The sequence below is a fragment of the Ornithorhynchus anatinus genome, chromosome 7 (genome assembly GCF_004115215.2).
Source record: "Ornithorhynchus anatinus isolate Pmale09 chromosome 7, mOrnAna1.pri.v4, whole genome shotgun sequence".
Lineage (NCBI taxonomy): Eukaryota > Metazoa > Chordata > Mammalia > Monotremata > Ornithorhynchidae > Ornithorhynchus > Ornithorhynchus anatinus.
Genome location: NC_041734.1, coordinates 1,696,387 through 1,719,856, shown reverse-complemented (window position 1 = coordinate 1,719,856; position 23,470 = coordinate 1,696,387). Strand labels below are relative to the sequence as shown.

The following is a 23,470-nucleotide window of genomic DNA, read 5'->3' as shown; positions in this document are numbered from 1 at the left end:
TTCACGGGACGCCTCGGATCGTCCCCGAGGAGCCGGAGGAGGAAAACCCCGCGGTATAGAACCAGGAGACGCCCCCGGGCCCCGATTTCAGTGTCTGGCTCGCCGTGGGGGCCGTGAGAACCCGGCGGATTCCGGCGGAGGCCGTCCGGACGGTGCCGCGCGCCTCCGGGCCGGCGTTTCGCATTCCGTCTTGGGCGCGTGGCTGGGTCGGACGCCGTACCGAAGGCCTCGCTCGGCAGAGGCCATTTCCGAGTTCGGGCACTGACGGTAGGAGCCAGTGAGGGTTAGGAGCGGGTTGGACCCCCAAGAGCCGGCCGGATGCGGGGTGAATCGGAGTAACGGGAAGAATCCCCGGCGATGAGCACCTGTCCGTAACCTCACCCTCTTGCCGCTTCCCCTGGCTGCGTTTTATAAAATAAGAATGATGGAATTTGCCGAGCGCTAACTCCGTTTTCTAAGCGCTGGGGTAGATCCGAGGTGATCGGGTTGGATAGAGTCCACTGGCCCACGTGGGGCTCCCGGTCTTCATCCCCGTTTTAGAGATGAGGGAACTGAGGCCCGGAGGAGTGACTTGACCAAGCTCACACGGCAGGTAGGTGGCGGAGCCGGGATTAAAACCCAGAGCCCGGGCCCTTTCCACTAGGCCAAGCTGGTTCCCTATCATCTCAGTGTCCGTCTCCTAGATTCTAAGCTCCTCGAGGACGGGGATCATACCCACCGACTCTACTGTGCTCTCCCGAGCGCTCGGCACACGGGAGGCGCCCGGTGAAGACCAACTGATTGATTAAGATCGAATCGGGGACGCCGGCCGCTCCCGTCGTCGGATCTGAGGAGGGGGAGGAGGGCGTCCCGGGCCAGAGGCGAGACGTGGGCGAGAGGTCGGTGCCGAAATAGGCGAGATGGAGGTCCAGAATTCCCGGCGGAAACCCCTCGCCCCAGACATTCCGAGCGACCCCCCCCCCCCCCCCCGCCCGGCTCCCGCGCGTTCCCTCGCGGCCCCCTTCCTTTGGAAAGGACTCAGACCCCGCCAGAAGGGCCCGGCCCCGCCCCTCGCCCCCGCTCCCACCCTCAAATCCCACTCCCTCAGCTTCAGGGAGCTCAGTGTGCTATTTGTCAAACGCTTACTGTGTGCCAAGCGCTGCAGGAAGTGCCGTGTTAGGAAATCCAATCCAATCAGAAATAGCCTCCGTTCCACGCGGGGATCGCAGTCTAAGGGAGGGAACGGGTATCCAGAGCCCATTTTCCGGGAGAGGGAACCGAGGCCCAGGGAAGCCAATTCAATCGATCGATCGTATCTCTGAGCGCTTACTGTGCGCGCAGCGCCGTTCTGAGCGCTCGGGAGCGTCCACCGCCACGGTACGACGGACACGACGGACGGACGGTCCGGAGGACCAGCTTACCGTCTGAGTCAATCGACTCGTCCGAGGTCACGCAGCGGGCGAGCGGCAGACCCGGAACTGGACCCCCGATCCTCCGATTCCCTGAGCTCTCTCCACCACCCGCCCGCTGTGTGACCCGGGGCAAGCCCCTTTGCTTCTCTGCGCCTCAGTTCCCTCATCTGTAAAATGGGGAATGTGACCGTGAGCCCCTCGCGGGACAGGGACCGTGGCCCACCCGATTTGCGCCGTGGCAAAGTGCCTGGCACGCAGTAAGCGCTTAACAGATACCAAGATTATCGTTATTATCCGGGACGGCGGGCCTCCGATCCCACCGGGACGAGAAATTCCTGTCGGAAGGCCTCCGACAGGCCGGGAGCGGGGAGGGGGGCTCGGAGCGAGGCACGGAGGCGGGAAGCGTCCTAATTCCAGCGGAGCTGGCTGCCCCGGGCACCCCGGCTCGCTCTATCTTTACCCGGCTCGCGGCCTCCGGCTCTGCCGCTCGGCATCCGCCTTGATGGGCGAGAGCAGGTGGGTGGCGAGCAGCCTAACCTTGGAGGGCCGGCCTCGGACGACCCCCTCCCCCCCACCGGCCCCCACCCCCGGCCCCCGGGGGCCGCCCGGACGAGCGAGGGTTAACTCCGGCAGCGTCCAGGGAGATCAGATGTTCTGGTGAAAGGTGGAAGGGTCCGATGTGCCGACCCAGAAATAGAAAGGGACAGGTGGGACGGGGCCACTGGCTGACGTCCGTCCCCCGGTCTCCGTCTCAAGCCGTCCCACGTACCTGGAGGGCCCCCCCGGGCCGAGCGCCGAGCTCTGTGCCGAGCGCTCCGGCCGGGGACGAGGAAACCGTCGTCGGTCTCCAACTGTTGCCGAATTGCACGTCCCAAGCGCTTAGTACGGGGCTCTGGACAGAGTAAGCGCTCGATAAATACGCTCGAGCGAATGACCGCAAGGGCCCGGGTGCTCTGCCCTCCGCTCTAGGGAGGAATTGCGGGTGGGAGAGGATCGGGTCTCCTGGCCGTTAGATTGGCCTTCCCCCCAAGCGCTCAGTAGAGCGCTCCGGACCCAGTAGGCGCGCTCGATAAATACCACTGAACGAATGAATGAAGCTTCTCGGAGCCAGACCGGGCAAACTAGGTAATGATAATAAAAATGGTAACCGTTAAGCGCTCCCTATGTGCCAGGCCCCGTCCTAAGCGCCGGGGTTGGACGCAAAGTCCCTGTCCCACCCGGGGCTCACAGTCTTCACCCCCGTTTTCCGGATGAGGGAACCAAGGCCCCGAGAAGTAAAGTGACTTGCCCAAGGCCACGCAGCAGAGACGGGGAGGAGCCGGGAGGGGAAGCCGGGTCCTTCTGACCCCCGGGCCCGGGCTCTACCCACTACGCCGTGCCGCTTCCCAAGACGATGCGAGATCCCGGATCATCAGGTCCCGCACGGAGCTCAGGGAACAAGGAGGGAGAGCAGGGATTGAATCCCATTTTGCAGAAGAGACGACCGAGGTTTAGAGGCCCGGAAGACGGTCAGCGTGTTGTGGGCTGTTTCTGGTCGTATTGTGCTCTCCCAAGCGATCGGGACAGTGCTCCGCACGCAGTGAGCGCCGGGGAAGGCCTCTTGGAGGAGATGCGGTTTTAATAAGGCTTGCATGGGGGGGGGGGGGGGGTGACTTTTCACGCGTCGGCCGGGAGTTCCGGGCCAGAGGGAGGCTATCCAGCGCTTAGAACAGCGCTTGGCACATAGTAAGCGCTTAACAAGTACCATCATTATTACGTGGGAAAAGTGTCGGCGGTGAGATAGATGAGATTACGCTATGTATGGAGCGTAAACTGGTCTTAGAAGAGCGGGGTGGGTGGGCTGGGCTGCAGGAGGAGACCACTACAAGTCGGTCAGTCGGTCGTATTTATGGTTTGTTTTCTGGTACTCATTAAGCGCTTAAACCCTGTACTGAGCGCTGGGGCAGGTACAGGTCAATTAGGTCGGACGCGGTCCCCGTCCGCGGAGTGCAGTATAACGGAGTCGGTAGACACGTTCCCTGCCCATCCCGAGCTTACGGCCTAGAGGGGGAGGCGGACACGAATAGGAGTAAATGAGTAATTTCTAACGAATAAATGAGTACGAGCGTCTCCCCCCGTCCCCGTAGAGGCTAGAGACGGGACCAGGGAGTCAGAAGGTCATGGGTTCTAATCCCGGCTCCGCCACCCGTCTGCCGAGTGACCCCGGGCAAGTCACTTCATTTCTCCGTGCCTCCGTCCCCTCGTCCGTAAAATGGGGACGGAGACTTCGAGCCCCACGTGGGACAGGGACCGTACGGCAACCCATTTGCCTGTACCCACCTCGGCGCCTAGTACGGTGCCCGGCCCCTCGTAAGCGCTTAACCAATACCATCGCCGTCATCGTTCCCTCGGGTCGGCCGGGGCCCGGACATCCCGCCGGGGCATCACGGGCCGCGTGGCGTGAGGTGCGTACACGTGCTGGCGTCCGTTTGGAAAAGGGCCCTTGGGCCGGCGTTCCGCGCGCGCGGTAAGCGCTCAATAAATACGGCTGAACGGACGAGCGACTGAACGAATGAAGGCCCCTCCCCCGGCCCCGTCCGTCTCACAGAGAACGTGCCGCCGGGCTGGTCCGCGACCCGGGGCCCAAGGCCAGATGGACGAGGGGGGTTTCCCTCCTGCCCACCCCCTCCCGGACCCTCGCCCCCCCCGAGGGTCTCCCCCTCGGGAAGGGGCGACCCTGCCATTGTGAGGGGTCGACCCGATCCTGGGGCCCGTTTCCTCTCCACTTCCCCGAAGGAGGCTTTTCGGGCCCCAGACGCGGGGAGGGGGCTGGGGTAGGCGAGGGGGCGCGGGCTGCCTCGTTTCCTCAGGATGTGCAGGCGTTGGGGGGGATGGGGGGGTCCCTGGGGGCTCTTTCCTGCTGCCTCCGGGAAGGGGTTTCTGAGCCCGTCTCCGTCTGTCGCCGAGCTGTCCGTGCCGAGCGCTTCGTACGGTGCCCTGTACATAGTAGAGAAGCAGCGCGGCTCAGCGGAAAGAGCCCGGGCTGGGGAGTCAGAGGTCACGGGTTCGAATCCCGGCTCTGCCGCTCGTCAGCCGGGGGACCGTGGGCGAGTCGCTTCACTTTCTCTGGGCCTCGGCGACCTCATCTGTAAAATGGGGATGAAGACCGTGAGCCTCACGTGGGACCCGATGACCCCGTATCTCCCCCAGCGCTTAGAACGGTGCTCGGCACATAGTGGGCGCTTAACGAATACCAACATTATTATTAGTAGTAGTAAGCCCTCAGTCGATACCGTCGAATGAACGAATGGGGTTGGAGGTGGTCTTCCCTTGGGGACGTCTCCTCCCCTCTCTCGTGAGGGGTCACTCGGGCAGGAGGTGGTGTCCCTCCGGGGCCGCTCACCGTTCTCTGCGGGAGGGGGTTCCAATTACTATGGCGTCCGTTAGGCGCTCACTACGTGCCAGGCCCCGTCCTACGCGCTGGGGTGGACGCGAGGCCATCGGGTCGTCCCACGTGGGGCTCGCGGTCTCCATCCCCATTTTCCAGACGAGGTCACCGAGGCTCAGAGGAGAGAAGCGACTTGGCCGAGGTCACGGAGCAGAGGGGTGGCGGAGCCGGGATTAGAACCCGCTCCCAAGCCCGGGCTCTCCCCCCTAGGCCATGCTGCGTCTCGTTCGGTCATTCAATCGTATTAATTGAGCGCCTACTATGTGCAGAGCACTGGACTAGGCGCTTAGCTGGGTTACTGGAGTAGGAGGCGGTGTTCCTTTGGAGATGTTTGCCGCTCTCTTCGGGGCTACTTACTGGTCTCCCTGGGTGGGGGTCAATGGGTCAGGAAGTGGGGTTTCTCGGGGGTTGTTTACTGCTCTCCCTGGAAGAGGGTTCCTGGGGCGGGAGGTGGTGTTCCTTCGGGGCTCTTTACCGCTCTCTCCGGGAGGGGGCCACCGAGGTCGGTCGAAAGTGGTTTTCCCCTGGGGCCGCTTACCCGTCTCTCCGGGGGGGGGGGGGGGATACTGAGGCAGGTGGCGGGCGTTCCTTTGGGGCTACTTACTGTTGGCCCCGGGGAGGGGGTCACTGAGGCAGGGGGCGGGATTTCCTCGGGGCCGTTCACCGCCGTCCCCGGGAGGGTGGAGGCCGAGGCGGGGGCTCAGGCGGGGCTGGGACGGCAGCGCCACGGCGACGTCGTCCCCCAGGCTCCGACGAGGTTCTCCGGGCCCCGTCGAGGCGCGCGGCCCCATCCCCCGGGGGCCGCCTGCGGCGGTGACCGCGGCGATCGCCTCCCCTTCCTCCTCTCCCGGCCCGTTTCCGAAGGCCGAGGACCCTCCCCGGAGCCCTCCCCACCCCAGGCTCCTGCCCCTCCGCCCCCGAGGCCGGAGGGAGCGGTTCGAGGCCGGAGAGCGAGACCCTCGTTCCCGCTACTCTCTCGGGCCCTGGGTTGCGGCCCGCCTGACCCCCGAGACGATGAACCGGGGAGACCAGCGTAATGATAATGACGATCACGATAATGGCACCCGTTAAGCACTTACAGCGTGGATTCGGGCAAATGGGGTCAGACACCGTCCCCGCCCCACGTGGGGCTCACGGTCTCCGCCCCCGTTCGACGGACGAGGGAAACCGAGGCCCGGTCCCAGTGAGTCTGACATCCCGGCTCTCTCGGCCCCCGAGCCGGGCGAGTTCGAAACGGCTGGAGTAAAGGCACGTACCCGCCGCGCTGCAAGAACCAACGTCGTTTTAATCGGAGCAGAAACAGCGGGGGGAACCGTACGGGACGCGCGCCGGGGAGGCGGGGGTTATAAATAAGAGGATGACCTGTCGGTAAAAAGGTCTCTCACGGCAAGAAACGTTCGCCAGACACAGTTCCGTGTGCCGTCCGAAAGGTAGTGTACAGTAGAACGACCCGTTATAAATAGCCTTTCGTGGAAAATACAGCTGAGCGCGGCTTAGAAAAATACCCACATCTGCGCCTCTGAGCCTCGTTTCTAAAAAAGCTTATAAATCGGACGTATATTTATAAATGGACGGTCCCGCCCTCTCCGGTTTAAAAACGTTTGGCGGGAGTCGTAGGCGGTCCGGACCCCTCCGAGCATTTTAAACACCCGTCTCGGGAGAATTATTTCCATTAGGAAAAAAAAAAACAAAAAAAAAACCACACGCACACCCAACAAAATCGGCTTTTCCAAGGGGCCGGAGGGGACCGGGGGGGGCGGCCTGTCGGACGCCGGGAGATTCGAAACGGCTCGGGTTTGAAAACGCCCCCGCCTAACTGGAGAGAAGTCAAAAGCGCGATTAAAAAACAAGAAATAAATAAAAATCCGAGACGGGTCGTCTCGGCTCGCTCCCGCGCCGCGTCTCGGCCACCCCCGGGACCCTCGACGTACCGTGAATCTCTGCGGAAAAGAAAAGAACCCAAAACCCAACAAAAACACCCTACCACGCCACCGCTGCCCCGGGGGCGGCTCGTGGTTCCGAAGCGTCGGGTCGGAGCCCTAGGCCGGTCTCCGCTCCCGTGAGATCGAAAAGCGGTCGCAAGGAGAAATCTCCGTTAAATCACATGCAGCACGTGGAAAAACGCCCCCAGATCCTTCCCCCGGCTTCTCTCGGTCTTTTCGAACGCTCACCCCGCCTCCGCTGGTGGGACACCCCGGGCCTGCGTGCCCGGGCCGGTCCCCCGGGAGACCCAGGAGGCGAGGTCGCCTCCCCCACCCCGAGGAAGCCCCATCTCGGCCCCGAGGGATCCGCCGCCCCCAGAAGAATATCTGAGGCTTTTAAAGGAGAGAGAGAAAACCCGAGGCCCGCGGAGGAGGCAGGGTGGGATCCCGAAGCCGGGCGAGGTGACCCTCTCTGGCCGACGGAGGTCCGTCCCGCCCGGGAGCCGGGCCCGGCGAGCGGTCACGGTCATCGGCGGCTCCCTCGGCCTCCGGGACGCCCGTTCGAGCCGGTCGCCGGCCCCGCCCCGCGTTGGGACCCCCGGGGCCCGCTTGGCTTCAGGGGGACGGAGGGGACCCCGCCGTCCCCCCCGGCCCGGCTCGGGCCTCGGAGCGGTCGATCGAAAATCCCTTCTCCGCCTCGGACGTCGCCACCCCCCTTCCCCCCAGGACTTCGCCCACCCCGGCCCCTCCCCGGCGAACAGACAGAACCATGCACAGGCAGGCGGGCGGCAAAAGGAGCAGGCGGGCGCCGGCGGGCGCGAGCTCCGGCCGTCCGGCGCGACCCGGGCACCCGGTCTGGTCTCGGCGGGACCTCGGGCGGGCGGCTCGGTGCCGGGCGGGCCCGGCGGGTCCCTCCGGCCGGCGTCCTCAGGCTCTCTCGGGCCACGGCCCTCCCGTCTCGGGCCGCGGGGACGTGCGGAGAACTGGGGGGGGGGGGGGAGAGAGAAACCGGACGGCGCCCCTGGGTCGGTGGGCCGGGACCACCCTCCCTCCATCCCCCGCCCCGGGCCGACCGCCGGGACGCGAGCGGAGGGACCCCGGGGTCCGAGGCCTTACCTGCCCGAGGCCCGGTCAGGTGAGGAAATGAACGATGAGGATGGCCACCCCGACGTTGAGCAGCATGACCAGGACGATGACCACGGAGTTGGGGCCCTGGGAACCAAGCACACGACACCGTCCTGGCTCGCGGGGGGCGGGCGGGGGGCCGGCCCCGCTCCCCGCCCCCGTCCCGGGGCCCTCTGGACCGTCGGCTCGTTGCGGGCGGGGAATAATAGGCCTGTTCGACCGTCATATCCTACTCTCCCAAGCGTTCAGCACGGCGCTCTGCCCACAGGGGAAACAGCGTAGCCAGGTTGCGGAGAGCCCGGGCCCGGGAGTCAGAGGGTCGTGGCTTCTGATCCCGGCTCTGCCACTCGTCCGCATCCCGAGCACTTCAGTGCCACATTTATTCTGATGATGACGGTAAGCTCTTCCGAGCGCTTAGTACGGCGTTTTACCCGTCGATAGACACGACTGAAGGAAAATTCAGTGCATTCGACTGCATTTACTGAGCGCTTCCCGTGGGCAGAGCACCGTATTAAGCGCTCGGGAGGGGACGGCACGAGGATCAACAGACACGTTCCCTGCCCACGTGGAAGTCGGCGCTCAGTAAATAATACCGGTGGTGATTGTTAAGCGCATACTATGTGCCGAGCACCGTTCTAAGCGGCGAGCACTGTTCTGAACGTGATCGAATGAGTGAGAGGAGAGGAAAGGGAGGCACTCGAAAGGATCCCGGGGGCCGGGAGATCTGTTTCGGACAGGGTGAGTCCGAGGCGGCGGCGGGACATCCGGGAGAGGGACGACCCGGGGCAGGAGGAGAGGCGGGACCGCGGAGGAGGAGAGATCGGGGTCGGAGAGGGACCCGTGGACGTCACGGTCGGGCCGGCGGGGGCCGAGGTCTGCGAGGAGGGGTTCGGGGGCTGAGCCCCGAGGACGCCCCCGCCAAAGCCGGGGGGGGTGGGAGGCGGAGGAGGGGGCCCCGAGAGAAACCGAGGCTAGCGAGGGCTTCCGGGAGGCGGCGGCGGGCGGTCCGCGGCTTCGGAGGCCGCCGGGAGGCGGAGCGGGGTCAGGACGGAGAGGAGGCCGCCGGATTCGGCGAGAGGGCGGGCGGGGGGGCGGGCGACCTCGGGCGGAGGGGGCCCGGGCCGGACGGCGGAGGGCCGAGGGGGGAGTCGGAGGCCAGGACGGGGAGGCGGGGGATGGAAACGACGCCGTCGAGGAGCTGGGCGGTGGGCTCCGGGGGGGCCGGCTCGCTTCTCCACCTCGCCGGGGTCGGCTCGGTCAGTCAGTCGGTCCGTCCGTCGTACCTACCGAGCGCTCGGGGAGCGCCGCGCCGAGCGCTCGGGCGCGGACCGGAGCGCGACCGAAGGGGCACGATCCCCGCCCGGTCGGCCGAGCCCGAGGCCGCCGGCCATCCGGGAAGGGGTGGGGAGAGGGCCTCGCGTCCTCGGGGCGGCCGGGAGCCCGGGGACCCGGGTCCTCATCCCGGCCCCCCCCCGCCCGCTCCGCGGCTGGCTGGCCGGCGGGGGTGGCGAGTCACTAAGGGTCGCCGGGCCTCGGTCTCCTCGTCGTAAAATGGGGATCCGGGCCCCGTCCCCCGCCCGCGCCGCCGGACCTCCCGCGCCGCCCCGGGGACACTGACCGAGTTGTCCTCCCCGTCCACGGGGGGCGAGCCGTTGCGGGCCGGACTCTTGGACGCCGTCAGCTCGGACGCCTTGGGCCGGGGCTCGGGCCGGCCTTCCCGGGCGGGGGGGGGGGGCGCGGGCCCGGCCCGGGGGGGCCGGCGCGGCGGGCCGGGGGCCGCGGGCTGGGGGTCGGCGGCGCCGTCGTCGTCCTCCGGCGGGTGCCGCGGGGCGCCGACCTTGACGTAGTAGCCGTGGTACTGGGCGTGCAGCTCGCCGTCGCCCGGGCCGGAGGGATTGTGGCGGGCGGCGGACCTGGAGGCCGGGCCGGGGGCGGGCGGCGGAGGGGGCTTGGGGGCCGGGCCGGGGCTGGGGTTGGGCCTCTTGGCGGCGGGGGGCTTGGGCGACGGGGGCCGGGGCGAGCGGGCGCGCTTGGGGCTGGGCTGCGGCGAGCTCGGGGGGGTCGTGCCTTTCCGGTAGAAGTGGGGGGACTCCTTGGGAGAGGCGGGCTTTTCGGGGGCCTTGTCCTCGGCCTTCTCCTCGGGGCCGCCCACCTCCTCCTGGAACCTCTGTTTGATGTAATCGGGGCCTCGAAGAGACGGGGGACGGGGGGAGAGAGAGAGAGAGAGAGTCAGGCCCGCCTCCTCCCGGGGGCCTTCCCTGACTGCGCCCTCCTCTTCTCCCCCTCCCTTCTGACTCGCCCCCTTTCTTCATCCCCCCTCCCCGTCCCGCGCCGCTTAATAATAATAATAATAATAATAATGATAACGGTGGTACCCGTCAAGCGTCTCCTACGAGCCAAGCCCTGCTCTAAGCGCTGGGGTAGATACGAGGTGATCGGGTGGTCCCCCGTGGGGCTCCCCGTCCTCACCCCCGTTTGACAGACGAGGTCGCCGAGGCCCGGAGGAGTGAAGCGACTGGTCCGAAGTCACCCAGCTGACCGGCGGCGGGGCCGGGATCAGAACCCGTGACCTCCCAAGCCCGGGCACTTGCCACCGAGCCACGCGGCTCCTCGCTTAGGTCCACCTCCGTCATTTATTTATTCATATTATCGCCCGCCTCCCTCCTCACCCCAGGCTGTCAGCTCGTTACGGGCGGGGAACGTAGCGTGGCTCAGTGGAAAGAGCGCGGGCTTGGGAGTCGGGGGCATGGGTTCGAATCCCGGCTCTGCCGCCTGTCAGCCGGGTGACTGCGGGCGAGTCACTTCACTTCTCTGGGCCTCAGTTCCCTCATCCGTAAAATGGGGACTGACCGTGAGCCCCAGATGGGACAACCCGATGACCCCGTATCTCCCCCGGCGCTTAGAACGGTGCTCGGCACGTAGTGAGCGCTTAACAGATGCCAACATTATTATTATTAATGTGTCTCTTTATCGTCGTGTTGTCCTCTCCCCAGCGCTTAGCGCGGCGCTCCGCACCCAGCAAGCGCTCAGTAAATACAGCTGACTGATCTCTGGACCGTCAGCTCGTTGCGGGCAGGGAATGTGTCCGTTTATTGTTCTACTGTCCTCTCCCCAGCGCTTGGCCCAGTGTTCCGCACGCAGTAAGGGCTCAGTAAATACGACTGACGGATCTCTGGACCCGTCAGGTCATCGTGGGCAGGAACGTGCCCGTTCACTCTTCCAGGGTCTTCTTCCCAGCGCTTAGCCCAGTGCTCTGCACGCAGTAAGTGCTCAATAAACAGGATTGAATGAATGAATAGTATGAGTAGTTACGGTATTGGTTAAGCGCTTACTCTGCGCTAAGCACTGTTCTAAGCTCTGGGGGAGATTCAAGGTCACCAGGTGGTCCCGCGTGGGGCTCACAGGAGCAACCCCCATTTTCCAGATGAGGTCACTGAGGCCCAGGGAAATAATAATAATAACGTTGGTATCCGTTAAGCGCTTACTCTGTGCAGAGCACCGTCCTGAGCGCTGGGGGAGATACGGGGTCATCGGGTCGCCCCACGTGAGGCTCACGGTCTGCATTCCCATTTTCTAGATGAGGTCACTGAGGCCCAGAGAAGGGAAGCGGCCTGCCCGAGGTCACACAGCCGACAAGTGGCGGAGTCAAGATTCGAACCCGTGACCTCTGACTCCTAAACCCGGGCTCTTGCCGCTGAGCCACGCCGCTCCTCTAAGATTAGCGAAGGCCCCAGCGAGATTTGAACTCACGACCCCCGGTTTGCAAGACCCGTGCTCTAACCCGTCCTCTCCCCGGCGCCCAGTCCGGTGTCCCGCACGGACTAAGCGCTCCGTAAATACGACCGACTGATCTCCAGACCGTCGGCTCATCGGGGCCGGGGAAGGGGGCCCGTTTACTGTCGCAGGGTCCTCGCCCCAGCGCTCAGCCCAGTGCTCCGCACGCGGTCGGCGCTCAGTAAATAGGACCGAATGAATGACGGAGGCAGCCGGTGACTTCCCCCGGCTCACCCATCCGGAACCGGGAGCGGGTCTCTCTTCGGCCGCCCCGGGGGGAGGTGGCGGGTTTTGGTTGAAAAAAGGAAATGTGTCATTCGCACCATGGGCCACGGAGCTCCGTTCTGCCGCGGGGTGGGGCGGGGGGGGGGGGGTTGGGGACCGCGTCCCGTCCGCTAAAAATGATAATGACGATGACGGTATTTCTTAAGCGCTTACTAGGTGCCGGGCACCGTACTGAACGCCGAGGTGGATCCCACCAAATCGGGTGGGACCCAGTCCCCGTCCCGCGCCGTCTCCCTCCCCGTTTTCCAGATGAGGGAACCGGGGCCCGGAAAAGTGAAGCGACCGTCACCCAGCAGACAAGCGGCGGGGCCGGGATCAGAACCCCGGCCGCCGTGCGGAGGAGCGGCGTGGCTTGGGAGTCGGAGGTCGTGGGTTCTGATCCCGGCTCCGCCACTGATCGGCTGGGTGACTCTGGACGAGTCACTTGACTTCTCCGTGACTCAGTTCCCTCATCTGTCAAATGGGGACGAAGACCGTGAGTCCCACGGGGGACAACCTGATCGCCCCGTATCTCCCCCGGCGCTCGGCACATAGTAAGCGCTTGCTTAACAAACGCCATTATTATTACGATCATTACGCCGCGCCGCTTCCCAGATGACCGGGGACCGATCCCGACGTTTAGCACGGGGCGACTTCTTGATAAACGCCATCCCCGACGGCAAACTAAAGGGGCAGAACCATCGGCCGCCTCTGACTGCTCGTGGTAGCTTGGAAGGCAGTCACGGAAAGACGCCCGAACAGCTGGACCGGCCGGGCCCGGGCTCACGCTGTTCGCCGTGGGCGGCGGATGGGTCTGTTTATTGTCCCCGTGCCCTCTCCCGAGCGTTTAGCACAGTGCTCCGCACACGGGAAGTGCTCGATAAATACCCCAGCGAGTCGCTCCGCTTCGCTGGGCCTCGGTTTCCTCAACGGCGTGACGGGGATCAAATACCCGGTCTCCCTCCTACTTAGCCTGGGAGCCCCTCTCCCTCAGCGCTCAGAACGGTGTTTGGCGCACAGTAAGTGCCTAAGAAATGCCGCTGCCGGAAAAAACGGAGGCTCGCACGAAAATGGATAAAAATCAACCGATGGATGGAGCCGTGGCGTACACCGAACGCCTGGGAGATTACAGGGTGACAGAGTCGGTAGGCACCTTCCCCGCCGGTCTAACCTCCAACTTCTCAAACGTCATCGGTCCCCCAGTGGTACCTACTGAGCGCTCGCTGTACGCGGGGCACTGTTCTAAGCGCTCGAGGAGGGACGGTGTAACGGACCTGGCGGCCGGAGCCCGGGTTCGGGAGTCAGGGGTCGTGGGTTCTAACCCCCCTCTCGCCACTCGTCCGCCGCGTGACCTTGGGCCGGTCGCTTCGCTTCTCCGGGCCTCGGCGGCCTCCTCTGGAAAGCGGGGATTGAGAGCCCCACGGGGGGACGATCCGCCGAGCTCGCATCCGCCCCGGCGCTTGGCGGGGAGTTAGCGCTTACCGGATGCCACCGTTATCATCATTAATTAGCATCCCCGAGGTCCGGCCCGCCGCTCTCTATGACGGAAATAGCAGGGGCGGTGTTTCGGAGGTCCCGCCGGGCGGAGGGGGAGGAGGAGCCGGTCCCGCTGACCCGGCGGGGGCCGTCCCGCCCCTCCCCGGCCCCAGCCCGGACTGAGCGGCCCCCCGGGACCCCGGCGGGGCGGGTACCTGGTTGGTAGAAGTTGGGGGCCAGCTCCCTGGCTACGGCCCGGGCGATGCTGCACTCCTGGTGGGCGGCCTGGGCGGCCTGGTCGGCGGCGTCGGCCTTGGCCCTGGCGTGGGCGGTCCTGGGGACGGAGCCGCGGAGGGTCAGCACCCGCCCGGGGGTCGGACCCGACCGCGGCCCCGAGACGCCGCCGTCCCCCGCTGCGGTTTGAACCCCGGGAGGGCTCCTGGACAGACGGACGGGAAGCGGTGCGGCCTAATTAACGTCGGTATCTGTTAAGCGCTCGCTGTGTGCCGAGCCCTGTTCTAAGCGCCGGGGGAGATACGGGGTCATCGGGTCGGCCCACGTCGGGCTCGCGGTGGCTCAGTGGAAAGAGCCCGGCCTTCGGAGTCAGAGGTCGGGGGCTCGACTTCCGGCTCTGCCGCTTGTCAGCCGGGTGACTGCGGGCGAGTCGCTTCACTTCTCTGGGCCTCGGTGACCCCATCTGTAAAATGGGGATTAACCGGGAGCCCCGCGTGGGACGACCCGACGACCCTGGATCTCCCCTAGCGCTTAGAGCGGTGCTCTGCACCTAGTAAGCGCTTAACGAATACCGACATTATTGTTATTATTATCATCCCATTTTACAGATGAGGTCGCTGAGGCACCGAGAAGCGTAATGACTTGCCCACAGTCGCCCAGCTGACAAGTGGCGGGGCCGGGATTCGAAACCATGCCCTCTGACTCCCCAGCCCGGGCTCTTTCCACTTAGCCACGGGCCTAATGGACTGGCCTCCGAGCCTGAAGGGCCCGGGTTCTAATCCCACCTCCACCGCTTGTCTGCTGGGTGACGTTGGGCAGGTCGCTTCACTTCTCTGGGCCTCAGTGACCTCATCTGGAAAACGGGGATGAAGGCCCTGAGCCCCATGTGGGAGCGTATCCAACTTGATTATCTCCTATCCGCCGCAGCGCTCGGAACGGCGCCCGGTACATAGTAAGCGCTTAACAAATACCGCAGTCCTTGTTATTATCATCATTACTAAGTGTTTGCTACGCGATATTCGATTCGTATTAATGTCTGTCTCCCCCTCTGGACTGGAAGCTCGTTACGGACGGGGAACGTGGCCGTTAATCCTGTTGCGTTGTCCTCTCCCAAGAGCTGAGTGGTAACGATAACGATAATAACAATGAGGGGATTTGTTCAGCGCTTACTATGTGCCAAGCACTGTTCTAAGCCTGGGGGGAGATACGAGGTGATCAGGTTGTCCCACGTGGGCTCACAGTCTCAATCCCCGTTTTGCAGATGAGGTCACTGAGGCATAGAGAAGGGAAGTCACTCGCCCAAAGTCACACAGCTGTCGCAGCGGCGGAGCGGGGATTAGAAGCCACCACCAACCCGGGCTCCTGCCACCGAGCCCCGCCGCTTCTCTGAGGGCTCTGCTTAATAAATACGATCGCTCGATTGGCCAACATGGTTCTAATCGCTGGAATAGGTTCAAAGAGTGGATTAATTTGGACAGGGTCCCTGTCCCGCAACGGGGCTCGCGGTCTAATTAGGATGGAGAAAAGGACAACCGAGGCACAGAAGCCACTAAGTACCTCGACTACTCTCCTCCTCCAGCCCGGCCCGCACGCTCCGTCCCTCCGATGCCGAGCTTCTCGCCGGGCCTCCGTCTCCCCCGTCTCGCCGCCGACCCCTCGCCCGCGTCCCGCCTCCGGCCCGGGACGCCCTCCCTCCTCAGATCCCGCAGACGACGACTCTCTCCCGCTTCGAAGCCTCATCGAAGGCCCGTCTCCTCCGAGAGGCCTTCCCCGACCGCGCCCTCCTCTCCTCCCGCTCCCTTCCGCGTCTCCCCGACTCGCTCCCTTTCTTCATCCCTCCCTCCCGGCCCCACGTACGTCCGTCTCCGTCATTTATTTATTTCTATTCCCGTCCGTCTCCCCGTCTAGACCGTCAGCTCGTTGTGGGCGGCGAGTGTGTCCGTTCTAATAATGATAATAATGTTGGTATCTGTTAAGCGCTTACTACGTGCAGAGCACCGTTCTAAGCGCTGGGGGAGACACGAGGGAATCAGGTCGTTCCCACGTGGGGCTCACAGCCTTCATCCCCATTTTACGGATGAGGTCACTGAGGCACAGGGAAGGGAAGTGACTTGCCCACGGTCATTGTTCTACCGTCCTCTCCCAAGCGCTCAGTACGGCGCTCCGCACAACGTACGCGCTCAATAAATACGGTTAACCGACAGGCTCATCCAAGGTCACAAGGCAAGGGGTCGGCAGAGCTCCTTCATTCGAGTCATTCAGTCGTATTTATCGAGCGCTCACCGCGTGCGAGGCACTGTACTAAGCGCTTGGGAGAGGACAACAGAATGATAAATAGACACCTTCCCTGCCCACAGCGAGCTTATGGTCTAGGAAGCAGCGCGGCTCAGTGGAAAGAGCCCGGGCTTCGGAGTCAGAGGTCAAGGGTTCGAATCCCGGCTCCGCCACTCGTCAGCTGGGTGACCGTGGGCGAGTCGCTTCACTTCTCGGTGCCTCGGTGACCTCATCTGTAAAATAGGGATTAAGACCGTGAGCCCCACGTGGGGCGACCTGATTCCCCCGTGTCTACCCCAGCGCTCAGAACGGTGCTCTGCACATAGTAAGCGCTTAACAAATGCCAACGTTAGAAGGGGAGACAGACATTAATTTATATAAATAAATAAACGAGGGATGGGGACGCAAAGGGTGCGAGGCAGGGAGGGGGATGAAGAAAGGGAGCGAGTCGGGGAGACGCGGAAGGGAGCGGGAGAAGAGGAGAGGAGGGCGCGGTCGGGGAAGACCTCCGGGAGGAGGCGGGCCTTCGATAGGGCTCTGAAGGAGGGAGAGAGAGAGAGTCGTCGTCTGCGGGATCCGAGGAGGGAGGGCGTCCCGGGCCGGAGGCGGGACGTGGGCGAGGGGTCGGCGGCGACACGGACGGGACGGGGGCCCGGGGAGAAGGCTGGCATAAGAGGAGCGGACCGCGCGGGCCGCGTTGTAGGAAATCTGGGATTTGAACCCGGGTCCTCCTTCTCCCGGTCCCAGGTGCTTCCCACTGCTTCTCGGGACAGGGCTTGGCATAGAGTAGGTGCTAGAGTTGAAGCAGCAGAGCCCAGTGGATACACCGTGGGCCTGGGAGTCAGAAGGACGTGGGTTCCAATCCTGTCTCCGCTACTTGTGTGACCTCGGGGCGGTCACTTGATTTCTCTGGGCCTCAGTTCCCTCATCTGTGAAATGGGGTTTAAGATCGTGAGCCCCATGGGGGTCAGGGACTGTGTTCGACCCGATCATAGAGAGGCGGCGTGGCTCAGTGGAAAGAGCCCGGGCTGGGGAGTCAGAGGTCATGGGTTCGAATCGCGACTCTGCCACTTGTCGGCCCTGTTGACCGTGGGCGAGTCGCTTCACTTCTCTGGGCCTCAGTGAGCTCATCTGGAAAATGGGGATTAACCGTGAGCCTCCCGTGGGACGACCCGATGACCCCGTATCTCCCCCAGCGCTTAGAACGGTGCTCTGCACATAGTAGGCGCTTAACGAATACCAACGTTATTATTATCTTGTATCTCCCCCAGTGCTTAGAACAGTGCTTGACACAGGGTAATGATAATAACGATAATAACACCGGTATTAAGCGCTTCCTCTGCGCCAAGCACTGCTCTAAGCGCTGGAGGAGACACAAGCTAATCGGATCGTCTCACGTGGGGCTCACAGTTTTACAGATGAGGGAACGGAGGCACAGAGAAGTCAGGCGACTTGCCCCAGGTCCCACAGCAGAAAAGCGGCGGAGGCTCCCAGACCCCTTAACAAATCCCGTTTTTAAAAAAGAACAATAATCGTCAGGATTCTGTCGCACCTGATTGTCTTCCCAAGCGCTGAGCACTGTGCTTGGCACAAAGTAGGCGCTAAATACAATCACCAGCAGGAGTCCATCTCATCTGATTATTTCTAGCTACCTCAGGGCTTCGCCCAGAGTGGGTGATAGATACAGTCAGGGGAAGCAGCGTGGCTCAGTGGAGAGAGCCCGGGCTTCGGAGTCAGAGGTCACGGGTTCGACTCCCGGCTCTGCCGCCCGTCAGCTGTGTGACCGTGGGCGAGTCGCTTCGCTTCTCTGGGCCTCAGTGACCTCATCTGGACAATGGGGATTAACCGCGAGCCTCACGTGGGACGACCCGATGACCCTCTGTCTACCCCAGCGCTTAGAACGGTGCTCTGCACGTAGTAAGCGCTTAACAGATACCAACATTATTACTGTGAAGCAGCGTGGCTCAGTGGAAAGAGCCCGGGCTTTGGAGTCGGAGGTCATGAGTTCGAATCCCGGCTCTGCCGCCTGTCAGCTGTGTGACTCTGGGCGAGTCGCTTCACTTCCTCTGTGCCTCAGTGACCTCATCTGTAAAACGGGGATTAAGACTGTGAGCCCCACGTGGGACGACCCGATTCCCCCGTGTCTCCCCCAGCGCTTAGAACAGTGCTCTGCACATAGTAAGCGCTTAACAAATACCAACATTATTATTATCACAGTAACGGGGAAAAGGCCCCCTCCTTCCCTCCCTCCCTCCCTTCCAGATTGGGAAATAGCGTGGAGAAATCCCAGGCCCGAGAGCCGGAGGATCTGGTGGTTTCTCATCCCGGCTCCGCCTCCTGCCTGCCGTGTGACCTCGGGTAAGTCATTTCACTGCTTTGGGTTTCGGTTTCTCGGCTGTAAAACGGGGGTTTCGGTTCTCCCTCCTACTTAGACTCTGAGGCTTCTGTGGGGCGAGGCTCTGTTCAACTTCATTTCCTTGCAAATACCAATAAAATAAAAACCAACAACCCTCTGGGAGTGGCCGGGGCGGTGCCGATGATCTCGTAGCAGCGACCGCGGTGCTCTGTTAAGCTCTTCGCGTGTGCTAAACGCTGGGGTGGATACAAGATAATCGGGTTGGACGGCGGTCCCCGGCTCGCCTGGGGCTCCGGCCTTCATCCCCATTTTCCAGAGGAGGTCACTGAGGCCCACAGAAGCGAAGTGGTAAGAATAACGATGTTGGTATCTGTTAAAAGCGTTGACGATGTGCCGAGCACCGTTCTAAGCGCCGGGGGAGATACAGGGTCATCGGGCCGGCCCACGTGAGGCTCCCGGTCTTCATCCCCATTTGACAGACGAGGGAACTGAGGCCCACAGGAGTGAAGTAATAATAATGACGTTGGTATCTGTTAAGCGCTTACTATGCGCCGAGCACTGTTCTAAGCGCTGGGGGAGGTAGAGGGTCATCGGGTTGTACCCCGTGAGGCTCCCGGTCTTCATCCCCCTTTTCCAGTGGAGGTCCCTGAGGCACCGAGAAGTGAAGTGCCTCGCCCAAAGTCACCCAGCTGACAGGTGGCGGAGCCGGGATTAGAACCCGCGACCTCTGACTCCTAACCCGGTGCTCTTTCCACGGAGCCACGCTGCTTCTCATAATTCACGAGCTTCATGCTAAGAAATATGGCATTTGTGAAGCGCCTAAAAAGCGCCGTTCTAAGCGCTGGGGTGGATACAAGATTGCTCACGGTCCCCGGCCCGTGCGGGGCTCCCGCTCTTCACCCCCATTTTAGAGAGGAGGGAAACTGAGGCCCAGGGAAGCGAAGCGACTCGCCCAGGGTCCCCCGGCAGACAGGTGGAGGAGTCGGGATAAGAACCCGGGTCCTTGGGACTCCCAGGCTCGGGCTCTACCCGCTAGGCCCGGGCGGCGGGGAGAAGGGGCAAGCCCGGGGGGCCGGTGGCTTGGCTTGTCCCGCGTTCGTTCATTCCGTCGTACTTATTGAGCGCTCGCTGTGTGCGGAGCAGCGGACTAAGAGGACAACGCAACCGGAAATGATTCCCTGCCCATACGAGCTCACACGCCCATACGAGTGGGCAAGTCGCTTCACTTCTCTGGGCCTCGGTGACCTCATCTGGGAAATGGGGATGAAGACCGGGAGCCTCCCGTGGGACGCCCCGATGACCCTGCATCTCCCCCGGCGCTTAGAACGGTGCTCTGCACAGAGGAAGCGCTTAACAAATGTCAACATGATTAGTATTAGGGGGGGAGACAGACAGGGGAAACAGCACGGCCTAATGGGCGGAGCCCTAATGGGAAGGACCTGGGTTCTAATCCCGACTCCGCCCCTCGTCGTCTGGGTGACCTGGACCGGTCGCTTCACTTCTCCGTGTCTCAGTGACCTCATCTGGGGAATGGGGATGAAGACCGGGAGTCCCACGTGGGGCAGAGACTGTGGGACCTGCATTCACCCCAGCGCTTAGTACAGTGTCTGACACATAGTAAGACCTTAACAAATACCAGTTATTATTATTATTATTATTAGAAATAAATGAGAGATGACCCATGGCTTTGTCATGCCCGCCAGGGCCCAGGTCCCATCTTATCAGGCTTCCCACCCCAGAAATAGGAGAGACCGAGGTGCACATTCCAAGCGCTTAGTACAGCGCTCTGCACATAGTAAGCGCTCAATAAATACTATTGAATGAATGTTAATCAGTCAAGCGGTGGCATTTATTGAGCGCTTACTATATAACAATAATAATAATTAAAAAAGTACTGACGGTACTTGCTAAGCGCTTACTATGTGCAAAGCACTGTTCTAAGCGCTGGGGGAGATACAAGGTGATGGGGTTGTCCCACGTGGGGCTCCCAGTCTTCACTCCCCTTTGACAGACGGGTTAACCGAGGCCCAGAGAAGCGAAGTGACTTGCCCGAAGTCCCACAGCCGGCAGGGGGTGGAGCCGGGATTCGAACCCATGACCTCCGACTCCCAAGTCCGGGCCCCGTCCACCGAGCCACGCTCCCGGGAGGGACGGCCGGGGAGGAAGCCGGACATCGCGGAAAAATCGGGGCCCACGTGTCCGCCCCCGCGCCGTCTCCCCCAGAGGCCCCCGGGTGCTCGCAGGTCCCGCGTACTGGTCGACCCCCGGACCCCCCCGCCCGGGTTAGAGGCGGACCAGGCTTCACCCCCGACTCTCTCCCCCCTCCGTTCCATCGGAGAAGCAGCGGGCTGGGGAGCCGGAGGACGTGGGTTCTAATCCCGCCTCCGCCGCCTGTCCGACCCGGGGTGGGCCGCCTCGTTTTCCTGTGCCTCCGTTACCTCATCTGGAAAACGGGGATGGAGACCGTGAGCCCCGTGCGGGACAACCCGATGACTCTGTATCCTCACCGGCGCTTAGAACAGTGCTTGGCGCATAGGAAGCGCTTAACAAGTACCATCGGCATTATTAGCGTGGCTCAGTGGAAAGAGCCCGGGCATGGGTTCGAGGCCCGGCTCTACCGATTGGCAGCTGGGTGACTGTGGGCGAGTCACTTCACTTCTCTGTGCCTCGGGGACCTCATCTGGAAAAGGGGGATGAAGACCGGGAGCCTCACGTGGGACAACGTGGTGACCCTGTATCTCCCCCAGCGCTTAGAACAGTGCTCCGCACGTAGTAAGCGCTTAACAGATACCAACATTATTATTATTATTATTATTATTCTTATCATACTTGACTCTCCCTCCACTGACCCAGCCCGGACCCCCCGACCCCCCGACCCTCCCCGTTAACCCAGCCCGGACCATCCCTCCCCCGCCTGGGACACCCTGATGACCTCGCGTCTCCCCAGGGCTTAGAACAGTGCTTGGCACCCAGTGGGGGCTTCACAAAGACCATCATCATCATAACGTCGGTATTTGTTAAGCGCTTACTACGTGCAGGGCACCGTTCTAAGCGCCGGGGGAGATGCAGGGTCGTCGGGTCGTCCCGTGCGAGGCTCACAGTCTTCATCCCCATTTTACAGGTGAGGGAACCGAGGCACAGAGAAGTTAAGTCACTTGCCCGAGGTCAGACAGCTGCCAAGTGACAGAGCTGGGATTCGAACCCATGACCTCTGACTCCCAAGCCCGGGCTCTTTCCACTGAGCCACGCTGCTTCATCGTCATGATGATTGTAACAATAACGTTGGTATCTGTTAAGCGCTTACTCTGTGCCGAGCACCGTTCTAAGCGCCGGGGGAGATACGGGGTCATCGGGTGGTCCCACGGGAGGTTCACGGTTAATCCCCATTTTCCAGATGAGGGAACTGAGGCCCAGAGAAGGGACTCACCCACAGTCACACAGCTGACAAGTGGCGGAGCCGGGACTGGAACCCGTGACCATTCGAACCGTCATTACGCGTATTAAGGATCTGGGGGCTGGCCTCGGATCAGCCGGAATGATTTCCCAATCCGGTAAGGGCCCCGTTCCTGGGCAGGAAGGAGTCCCGGGTGCCGGGGCCGCCTCGGTTTCGCTTTTCACAGACGCAGATGCCGCCGACCCCCGCGACAGCTGCCGGTACGCTCCACGCCCACGGCCCCGAGCCCAGACCCACCTCCTACGGGGCTCTGCGCAGGGGAAGCGCTCAATAAATAGCACCGAATGAACACCCTCCCTCCAACCGGTGCCCCTCCACCCCGGGCCCGCAATAATAATGATGACGGTATTTGTTAAGCGCTTACTATGTGCCAGCCGCTGCCCTGAGCGCCGGGGGAGACACCGGATGATGGGGTTGGTTACGGGCCCCGTCCCGCACGGGGCTCACGGCCTTCATCCCCATTTTCCAGGCGAGGGAACTGAGGCCCAGGCGAGGGAAGCGGAGAAGCGGCGGGGCTCAGTGGAAAGAGCCCGGGCTTTGGGGTCGGGGGTCATGAGTTCGAATCCCAGCTCCGCCACCTGTCAGCCGTGTGACCGTGGGCGAGTCACTTCGCCTCTCTGGGCCTCGGTGACCTCATCTGGAAAATGGGGATGAAGACCGTGAGCCCCAGGTGGGACGACCCGATTCCCCTGCGTCTACCCCAGCGCTTAGAACGGTGCTCCGCACGTAGGAAGCGCTTAACCGATACCGACATTATTAGAAGCGGCGGGGCTTGGGAATCGGAGGACCCGGGTTCTAATCCCGGCCCCCGCCACCCGTCTCCTGCGTGACCCCGCCTAAGTCGCTTCACTTCTCCGGGCCTCGGTGCCCTCATCCGGAAAATGGGGATGGAGCCCGTGAGCCCCACGGGGGGGGGGGGGACAGGGGCTGTGTCTAACCTGATCCGTCCCAGCGCTCAGTAAAGTGCCTGGCACGTAGTACGCGCTTAACGGATGCCCTCGTTATAATTATTATTCTAATCGGGGACAGCCCGTTCGGGCCTAGCGGGGCGGGCGGCCGGGTGTTGCCAGGCGGCGCCGGCCCGGGGGGCCGCGGGCATCTGCCGACGGCCCGAATCCGGTCCCGCCCGCCCGGCGGACATCCCCGGGACCTCGGCCGCCCCACCGCTCCCTCCCCCGGGAGCCCGCGCTCCACCCGGTTCCTTCTTTCTTTCTTTCTTCTCGGGTACCCGTTAGGCGCTCGCCACGTGCCGGCCGCCGTTCCGAGAGCTGGACCGGGGCCGGATTAATCCCGTTGGCCCAGACCCCGTCCCCCGTGGGGCTCCCGGTCTTTACCCCCGTTTTCCAGAGGAGGGAACCGAGGCCCAGAGAAGCGGAGCGACTCGCCCGAGGTCCCGCGGCGGGCCGGCGGCGGAGCCGGGATTAGAACCCAGGTCCTGCTGACTCCCGCACCCCCCAACCACCGCCGAACAACGGGGACGGCGAGGAGGCCGTTTCGACGCTCGGTTGGTCAGGTTTTCCGGTGAGAGTGGGTCGCCTCTCCCTACTGGCGTTAACTTTACCTCAGTTACCCCGGGCGCCCGATTTATCGTTTCTTTTACGGGACTCGTTAAGCGTGTATTACCCGCCGGGCACCGTACTAGACGCCGGGGCAGGTACGAGCTAATCGGGTCGGACGCGGCGCCCGTTCCACCTGGGGCTCGCGGTCTTCGTCCCCGTTTTAGAGATGAGGGAACTGAGGCCCAGAGAAGGGAAGTGGCCCGCCTAGGGTCAC

The 23,470-nt window shown here is 63.1% G+C and overlaps 1 protein-coding gene across 1 annotated transcript in view; it reads right to left on the bottom strand.

Annotated features, from left to right (window-relative positions):
* Nucleotides 1–6,083: 6,083 nt before the first annotated feature.
* The window catches only part of JPH1 (junctophilin 1), a 44,950-nt gene continuing 27,563 nt past the window's right edge, over nucleotides 6,084–23,470 (bottom strand). The window contains exons 3-6 of the mRNA XM_029069337.1: nucleotides 13,595–13,713; nucleotides 9,484–10,052; nucleotides 7,857–7,952; nucleotides 6,084–7,723 (exon numbers count right to left, since the gene is read on the bottom strand). Of these exons, the coding sequence (XP_028925170.1) occupies nucleotides 7,872–7,952; nucleotides 9,484–10,052; nucleotides 13,595–13,713 (769 nt within the window). The 3' untranslated portion in view covers nucleotides 6,084–7,723; nucleotides 7,857–7,871. The remainder of the gene's footprint in view (nucleotides 7,724–7,856; nucleotides 7,953–9,483; nucleotides 10,053–13,594; nucleotides 13,714–23,470) is intronic.